The 9454-nt window shown below is 35.5% G+C and overlaps 1 protein-coding gene across 1 annotated transcript; it reads left to right on the top strand.

Annotated features, from left to right (window-relative positions):
• Positions 1 to 221: 221 nt before the first annotated feature.
• LOC106152546 (mediator of RNA polymerase II transcription subunit 18-like) lies at positions 222 to 9452 on the top strand. The gene is made up of 7 exons (XM_013526161.3): positions 222 to 759; positions 985 to 1051; positions 1328 to 1450; positions 1604 to 1682; positions 1980 to 2066; positions 7845 to 7891; positions 8214 to 9452. The coding sequence occupies exons 1-7, from the start codon at positions 585 to 587 to the stop codon at positions 8266 to 8268; spliced, it is 633 nt and encodes a 210-aa protein (XP_013381615.1). The 5' UTR covers positions 222 to 584; the 3' UTR covers positions 8269 to 9452.
• Positions 9453 to 9454: the final 2 nt, after the last annotated feature.

Raw genomic sequence — 9454 nt, 5'->3', positions numbered from 1 at the left:
CTCGGGAGCAGTAATCTTGTACCAAACCATTATTACAGTCTTTGCCTTAAAGCTTAATTTTGATATAAATAGCTGGAAATCAATCGAGTTATTTAGAATTTCATTTATAAAAATGTAGAAATAACCATACAAATTTATTTATTAATTATTTTTGATAAAACTGTGATCACAATTAACAATTGCTCCAGATGTTTAATCGGCGCTTTCTTATATCATTTTAGGCAAGAGGAGCTTGAAAGTAGGACACATTATTACAACAGTAGAAGAACCTACTAACCCTGAAGTGTCTTAAAACAGTGTTTGTTGATAGAAGCCTACAGCATTATTAGTCTATGTGACTTAAGCCTTAAAATGCACCCACGTTAGTTTGAAATGTGCGTGACTCTGCTGTACCAGGGAGAAAACGAGGATTCCTAGCAAGGTTAACCGAGACCTTAGAAGAGTGTATTATCTCCCGACTTCATTCTACACCCAGTACTTACAATACTTGCTTTACTGTTTAAAAATTATTTATATGTGTGACACCTGCTTTGGATCCACCCATCAAATCCTTTATCAATTTTTTGAAAGCAAGACCATTCAAGATGGAAAGCATGTTAGCAGCCATGAACAAGAAGATTGTCCCGTTACAAGAATATTTCCTTCAAGGCAGTGTATTAGATGCATCCAGAGACATTCTTCTCCATAGATTGAGAGGCATTTGCGATAATATTGGAGGAATTGAAAAGTTCCAAGACCATGAAATGGTTTACACAATAGGTAACTGAAACGGTTGTAAAAATGCCTTCACTAACAATTCCCTGGTACTTCTAAGTCTGGTATATTTTATGATCTCAAACTCTTTCTGCCTCAATGAAATTAACATTCCTCAATCATGCTGTCCAATCTCACAGCTGAAACCAAAAGAAGTACAATTGAATTTCAAAAGAATATTTGTACAGTATTGGATAATGTCTTTAAAGTACTTTGAGTTATTTTTTGCAGGCACCAATGCAAATAATGTGTTACAACTCAGAGCCAGACGGGCACTTGATGACCCAGAAGCACCATGGTAAATACCCTGTCTTTTACATACAGTCTTAATAATGATTTTACATTTACCAGTCACATGCATTGTTTAGGATACATACTAGAAAGCATGTATTTGTTAGTGTCACAGTGTTGCCAGAAAAAATCATTCTAGTTTTTAGAGTTTGTAAATGGAGCTTATTTTGGAGGCTTAATATTTCAGGTAGTATATATATAGCATTTACCAACTATTGTCAGAATTTTAAAAACATTTTGAAAGTCATTTGCTGATATCGTATATAATCTTTTTTATTTTCAGGCTTTTGCGATATGTTGGTGAGCCCGATTTTGGGGACAGAAGCAAACATACACTTGTGAGAAGTAGCATTGATGTTGGTACCTCAGATAATTTGGTGCAGTTCCTCACTGAAATGGGCTTTAGGCAAGTGAAAAATACTTTATGTAGAGGTTATCAGAAGTTTTTTTAAAGTAGTCATTTTGTCTATTGCTTAAGGAGAACTTACTTATTCAATATTATCTTATATATTTCAAAGTAAGAGAAAATTACCAGTTATGATATTTTTTTTAACTTCAGGTTGGATCATGAGTTTGTAGTAAGCGGCCATTTTTTTAGGAAAGGAAGAATGAAAATAACTGTTTCAAAGATATACAGGGTATTTGTTTGACATCATAATGCTTTTCCTGTTAAAATTAATCCAATAGACTCACATTGTTCTGCTTCAAAAAGATTTACATCCGTTGGAAAAAATAATATTGATTGAAATAATGATGCTTGGGATGTTATGGTCATCAATCTGTACTGCTTGTTTTTTTTTTTTGGTCTGTTGAAGTCTAGCCATAGCTCCTTTTATGAGAGAGAGAGAGAGAGAGAGAGAGAGAATAATAGTGATTTTGTTTTTAGCACTGAAATATTTATACAGCTATTTTCTTACTATTTTATTGGTCAATAGTTGCTCCAACCTGGTGACACAGATAAAGTGGAAGCTCTGTCAAAGTCATACCTAGTAGAATTAGGAGTGGTTACAGTGTCAGGGCAGGTAAGTTCAAATAAAATCTATCCATCATTGGAAATAATATTTTTTCAGTGATGTTTTGCAAGTATTAATTACTTCATGCTCCTATTTTTATAGTAAAATTTTGGTATTGTGTATTCATTGTACCACCAGCGTAGGCGCTGGCGGTACACATGGTTTTAGTCCCGACCCGCATGTTCCGCCGGCTCCTGCGGCTCCGCCGGCTCCTGCGGCTCCGCCGGCTCCTCTGGCTCCGCCGCCATCTCACCGTTACCGCTTCTCCTCCTAGACGGTAAGGGCCTCAATACCCATCTCTTGGATTTAGGTCACCTATAATCTCAACTCGTTCCACGTAAAATTTGGGCTTTGTCGGTGCTGGGGTCTAGGTGTGGCACTCATTGCAATACACCCTTGTCCAAAAATGGCAAAATTAAATGCTAATTATCTACCCTACGGAAGGAATTATGGGAAAAATTTCTACAGACGGCTATCCAAAAGTCATATGTGGAGATTTCAAATATGCCCTTGGATTTGACCTTTGACCTTTATTTCAAGGTCAAACGAGCCAAAATTTTCAAAAAAACGAAATTTTTTTCAAAAAAAAAAATTATTTGCGCTGATATTCAGAAACTACACAGACCTAACCTATAATATTATTGGAAGGTGCTACCCTTCGGGTCATCTTTCATCTCTGTGAATTTGGGGTCAACCGCTGCATTTTCCCAGGAGTAACGGCCATAATATAACGAAACTGAAAACTGTCTCTAATTCGGGAACCGTTAATGCTAGAGACCCATTCTTTTTTGCATTTTGTAGAGCATGTAAAGCCCAACACTGGAGGTGGTCTCCGTTTTTATGTATTCCATACGGTTTTCGAGTTATGCTGTATCAAAAAGTACATTGTGGTGGTGAAAGCAAAATGTGCAATACGGTAATGGATAACAAATTTTGAACTTCGGGAAAATAAAACATAAGGCTTGGCGAGGCAGACAACTTCTGGTCAAAAATGACATTATTTCATGAAATTTGAACATCTGGAACTTCTGAGCACCTCCCATTTCAAGAATTTCAACGAAAATGACCTTTTCTTTATTTTAATTAATTTTTTCTGTAGAAAATTTATGGCACATTATTGTAACTCCAAAACTGAAACATTTAGTCCCTTATATCTCCAAAACTGGCAGAGATAGGTCCATAGTTACTATTAAAGTTGAATAGGAAGTCACATACTGGCAATCTAACTGTGACCTTGAAATTGACCTTTGACCTACTTTTCACTATGAACTGAACTTTGCAAATTTCTGTTCCCTTTTATCACCAAAACTGGCTGAGATAGGTCCATACTTTCTATTGAACTTGAATAGGAAGTCATATACTGGCAACCTAACTGTGACCTTTAAATTGACCTTTGACCTACTTTTCACCATTAACTGAACTTTGCAAATTTCGTTCCCTTTTATCTCCAAAACTGGCAGAGATAGGTCCATAGTTACTATTGAATTTGAATAGGAAGTCATACTGACAACCCAGACAGCCTCAGTAATCTGGCCCACGTCTGGCCCAGATCTGGCAACATAAGTGTGTTATTTGTTTTATTTGACTTGACATTTGAATGAATTCACTGTTCTAAAACTTTTTGAACTACTCGTTCCGCTGTTGTAAGATTCCGCTTTTTATGCTAAGCCGGTCAAGGACCCGGATGTAGCGTTTCTTAGAGTTATGGATATGAAAAAAGCACAAGCGTATCAAACTGATACAATTCGTTGAGTGATTTGATTCGTGATGCGATTTATTTCGAAGGCATCAACACTGGCGACGAGGATTAACACTAGTGCAAAACTGTGAGCCAACTTTCTTTGAAAAAAATGGAGGAAAAATGTGAAATTACGGAATTCGAACCGTACAGAAGTCCGGAGACATTAGGGTCACGCTCGACGCGATGGCTAGACAGTTTTAACCTCTTCGCTGACGGAAAAGATTGATCTTTTCAAAACCAACGGACGGCATGAATAATGAACAAAGATAGAAAATTAAAAATACATGACAGAGGAGACGCGCGCTTATGTTGTATTCAGCAGGGACAGGTGTACAAGATATTTTCAGGACTCTCCCAAACACAGGTTAGAAACATGAATATACATAAGACAGTTAACGCTTTGAATGAAATTGGAACACCAGAAACTGTGAGTATGATGAAACCGAAGTCATTTGACAAGCCAAGCCAGTCTAAACATTACGAGTTTAGACATGAAAAACGAAGTAGAAACTCCCTGACTGAGAAAACATGGAACGTTGGATCACTTTGCAAAAGTCTGCAAAACTGAAACTATTATTCATGTAAATGACAGATTTGAACATGATAATCCAGGAGTGCATATATACATTTGGTGTGGGAACCAATGCAATATACACAGAAGACATGGAGGAAATAGAGGAGTTGTTAATCTCAGTGTATTACCAGATTCAGGTGCATATTGTAATATCATTGATGAAAATACATGGAGAATGCTGAAATCCAAGAAAAATAAATGTGGCTCTTGTGGAGGACCAGAAAACAAACAGTATTATTCATGCACGTCTGAGAAACCTTTAAAAGTGAAGGGAACATTTGAATGTGACGTAAAGGAAGAGACCAGTAGTAGTGAAAGGACATGGGATTTGATATGAGTTGATAAGTTTTGAGAATTTTCAGTGTGGTTTAAGGAATAAAAGTTGGATTTCATATGCTATTCTGCAAATGTTTGAAAGGACATTTTAAAGACTGAACTGTCAATAAACATGTTTTGAAAGGACCGTTTCTGTCCAAGAAAGGAAGGGATGTTGTGTTTTGACTTGACATTTGAATGAACTGTTGTTAACTTGGTAGAGTTACTTGTTCCATATTGTTGATTCCATTAATAATTATAAGCTTGTCAAGGAGCCAGATGTATCATTTCTTAGTGTTATGGATTTGAAAAAAGCGCAAACATTGCAAACTGGTTCAATTCATTGAGTGATTTGATTCATGATGTGATTTAATTCAAAAGCATTGATACTGGGGTTTGTTTTTGTGCACATGTAATTCTCTTTTAATTGTACATCTATATCTGTGCTGGAGTATACATATTTTTTTTTTCAGAATTTACATGTATGTACAGTACTGTAGCCAGCATGCAAGTTGAATTACAGTTACTGCATGGTTATTTATAATTTTGTTATAACTCACCATCTTCTAAAAAAACAATGTTTTTTATTCATTATTCAAGATTTATTCATTACAAAACTATATTCATTAGTGATTATTATTATTAATGATATGTTTGAATTAGTTTTAAAATGACAATGTGTGCAAAAATATTTCCCCCTCAAACCCCTCCCCCATGTACATGCATAATTAATTACAATTTTTGTAATTTGTGTTAATTCAGATTCGATGAGCAGCTTTGTGTTGAAAAAAAATTGTTATAACTGTTTTCTTTACATGTATGTAAGTGAAACTGGCAGAGATAGGTCCATAGTTACTATTGAATTTGAATAGGAAGTCATACTGACAACCCAGACAGCCTCAGTAATCTGGCCCACGTCTGGCCCAGATCTGGCAACGTCTGGCAATATCTGGGCCAGATTTTGCCAGACACTTGCCAGATCTGGGCCAAGTCTGGCAAAGTCTGGCATTTATGCCACATTTTGCCAGACACTTGCCAGATAAGTGTCTGTATATTTACCTTTTTGCAGTGTAGTTTTTTTTTTCAAATATACATTGTTTTGTACAAAAAGACAAGGAGTGACCCTTAATTTGTTACATGTTAGTTGCCAGCAAGGTTATATAATGTGTAATAATTTTGTTTAGGGTTTTAGCACAGAATAAATACTTGAATCTTGAATCTTGTATGTCTTTTTTATAGTAATCTTATTGAATAATTAAAAATAATTTAAAAAAAAGAAAAAAAAAACATTCTGGGCCATATGTGGTCCATGTCTGGCCCTAATCTGGCCCATTTGAATATGATCTGGCCCACATCTGGCCCACATCTGGCATGCCATACATTTGCCAGATATTGCCAGATCTGGGCCGACATCTGGCCATATGAGCAAATGTGGACTGGGCCAGATGTGGCAATGTCTGGGCCAGATCTGGCCCAAACATTGCCACATCTGGCCCACATGTGGCAAGCCATACGTGGGCCATACCTTTTGCCAGACATTGCCAGACGTTGCCAGATCTGGGCCAGACGTGCGCCAGATCACTGAGGCTGTCTGGGAATCTAAGTGTGACCTTGAAATTGACCTTTGACCTACTTTTTATCATGAACTGAACTTTGCTAATTTCTTTCCCTTTTAATGCCAAACCTGGCAGAGATAGTCCCATAGTTACTATTGAAGTTGAATAGGAAGTCATATACTGGTAATCTTACTGTATCCTTGAAATTGACCTTTGACCTACTTTAACACCATAAACTGAACTTTGCAACTTTTTTAATGCTTATACTTTCAAAACTGGCAAAGATACGTCCATAGTTACTATTGAATTTGAATAGAAAGTCTTTAGAGGCAATTTACTATGACCTTAAAATTGACCTTTGACCTACTTTTCACCATTAACTGAACTTTGCAAATGTCCGTTCCCTTTTATCACCAAAACTGGCTGAGATAGGTCCATACTTACTATTGAACTTGAATAGGAAGTCATATCCAGGCAATCTAAGTGTGACCTTGAAATTGACCTTTGACCTACTTTTCATCATGAAATGAACTTTCAAATTTTGGTTCCCTTTTATCTCCAAAACTGGCAGAGATAGGTCCATAGTTACTGTTGAAGTTGAATAGGAAGTCTTATACTGGTAATCTTACTGTGACCTTGAAATTGACCTTTGACCTACTTTACACCATAAACTGAACTTTGCAACTTTTTTAATGCTTATACTTTCAAAACTGGCAAAGCTACGCCCATCGTTACTATTGAATTTGAATAGAAAGTCATTAGAGGCAATTTACTATGACCTTAAAATTGACCTTTGACCTACTTTTCACCATTAACTGAACTTTGCAAATGTCCGTTCCCTTTTATCTTCAAAACTGGCAGAGATAGGTCCATAGTTACTATCGAAGTTGAATAGGAAGTTTTATACTGGTAATTTTACTGTGACCTTGAAATTGACCTTTGACCTTCTTTTTATGATGAACTGCTTTTTGCATTTTTTCTGGCTTTTAAATCTGCAAAATTGGCAAAGAAATGCCCATGGTTACTATTGAACTTGAATAGAAATTTATATACAATGATATTGAAATTTACCTTTGACCTACTTTTTCACCATGAACTGAGCTTTGTATATTTTCTTGCCCCTCATATCTTCAAAACTAGGAGAGATGTGCTTGGTGTTGCCCCTAGGTTTTCTCTTTTGTCAGCATATATGCACCACTGACAACACATTTCAAGAAAAACCAATAGGCTTTTTGTCTAGAGAATCACATGAGTGATCAATGGTAGGAAAATGCAGGTCAATTCGAAAATCTGCTTGATTGTACCATTTTTAGTTATATTTTTTTGCATATTTTGAGAACTCTTGTTGATTGCATTTTATAAAGCTTGTCAAGCACAAGACTGGTGATAGTGTCCCTTTTTTTTGGGGGGGGGGGTCCATACGAATGCGCTTACTCCAGCTGGTGGTACAATATTCGGAGGCGGTATCGCCTCTCTGATCCTCTAGTTTTATGTGATATTAGAAAAAAATTTCAAGTGAATTTAAATAAGAAACATTGACTTTGTATGTTTAAATGTGCGTTACTATATAATAAATGCAAATTTTGCAAAAATGTTTTTAGGACCAAGTGCAAGAAGAAATGAAGAACTTTGCTGAACATCTAAAACCGTATCCTTGACATTTAGCACTGTCATTATAGTTCAGTTATCCAAAATATCAAGAAAATTTAAAGTCATGCAAATTTGTTTCTATTGGCCACATTTTACTCAGCTAATAACCAACTCCCAGATAAGCTATGTATATACGATAGGGATGATTTGATGTCATTCCTATATTTTGATTTCAATAAGAAGCTTATTTAGAAGAAGCATTCAATCTTACATATGTGAATGATACCCAGTACATTTGCTATGTAAATTTTCTGCATCTATTTATAAACAAAATGTTATTTCATGATAATATCTGTTATCCCTCCTTGACTTTGCACAAGACTTGTTCATCTAGAAAAGACAGATTTGAGAAAACTTCAGCAGATGGGGACATGAACAAATTGTTGTATACTGGAATGGCATGATCAGCCCATGTTTGTCATATTTGCTCTTGTCAGTGTCACTGCAAATACTTCAGGGTTTTGGAAACAAACATTTTAAAAAATGAAAATCCAGAAAAAGAAATGCTACAGTTGTCATTTACATCAGTTACTGTAATCTAATATTTGAAGGAGAACAGTTTTAGTCTTCATTTTCAGGGCAGTGGTCCTGAAAAACTAACCTGAAGGTTCCACTATTCTATTTGACAGAAAACACATGGTACATAAGTAGTTGGTAATTCCAGAATATCAAGAAGGGGATGTGGCACTTTTTAAATCCACTATCAATTTGTCCAAGAATGTATTACATTCTGGACATGTTTCCTGCCACAGGATAATTAATAACTAAAAAAAAATTGAACTTTTTGAAATTTTAAAAAGCTCTCATTGCCTAATAAAGTAAAAGAAGAGAATGCTTTCATAAACACCATGTATGGCTTGCAAAGCATGTGAAAATACAGAACATGAAACATTTACCAGTTCAAACAGTAAAAAAGAAATAAAGATTATATACAATACAGCAACCCTGGGTAGTGATAATGAGAGGTCTAGTTATACGTAAGTGTGCAATTATTCTGATGGATGCTTTGTGATGTGGTGGCTGCATGCTGATACTAGTAGGTTAAAGGAAAAGTGATTATTAGGGTAATGTTGAAAAAGATGCCATGTGAGAGAAATCTAGATATATAGGTATGGTAAATAATATAAGCTAATAGAAATAACATCCTTTTGTACTGGTCCTTGATAACATCCAACACTTTTGGAATGTGAACAGAGGTTCTGCATTTATATAACATGTACCTCTCGGTCCTGGATTGTAGGAATGTTGTCAGGTATGGTATTTATATGTATGAGTGAGGACAAGAGTGGTATGCAAGAAAATTTATTAAAGGTCATTTGGTGATATGGGTTTCTGACCTGTTAAAGCACCTTACAAATAAAATTGTTTTCAAATGATGCATGTCCATGCAAGGTGGAAGGTTAACTTGCAATTTAAAGTGATTAAAAAATATTTCATTTACAACATCTGTAATAGTTTTGATGCTGTCAATCTCCTCCTCACAATGTAATCTAATTAATACAAAAAAGGTAAATAGACATTGTACCTTAAAATGCATTAAGAATAAACAATATACAGGAGT

This window comes from Lingula anatina, chromosome 1 (genome assembly GCF_051362555.1).
Source record: "Lingula anatina isolate TDL-2025a chromosome 1, LinAna3.0, whole genome shotgun sequence".
Lineage (NCBI taxonomy): Eukaryota > Metazoa > Brachiopoda > Lingulata > Lingulida > Lingulidae > Lingula > Lingula anatina.
This window is presented reverse-complemented; position numbering and strand designations above follow the sequence as displayed.

Bases quoted from the DNA above. Each gene is read 5' to 3' on its own strand.
- LOC106152546 (XM_013526161.3), top strand. From the start codon at position 585: ATGGAAAGCATGTTAGCAGCCATGAACAAGAAGATTGTCCCGTTACAA. The intron at 1,451-1,603 runs GCAAGTGAAAAA...TTTTAACTTCAG, and splicing joins CTCACTGAAATGGGCTTTAG to GTTGGATCATGAGTTTGTAG. The intron at 7,892-8,213 runs GTATCCTTGACA...ACTTTGCACAAG, and splicing joins TTTGCTGAACATCTAAAACC to ACTTGTTCATCTAGAAAAGA.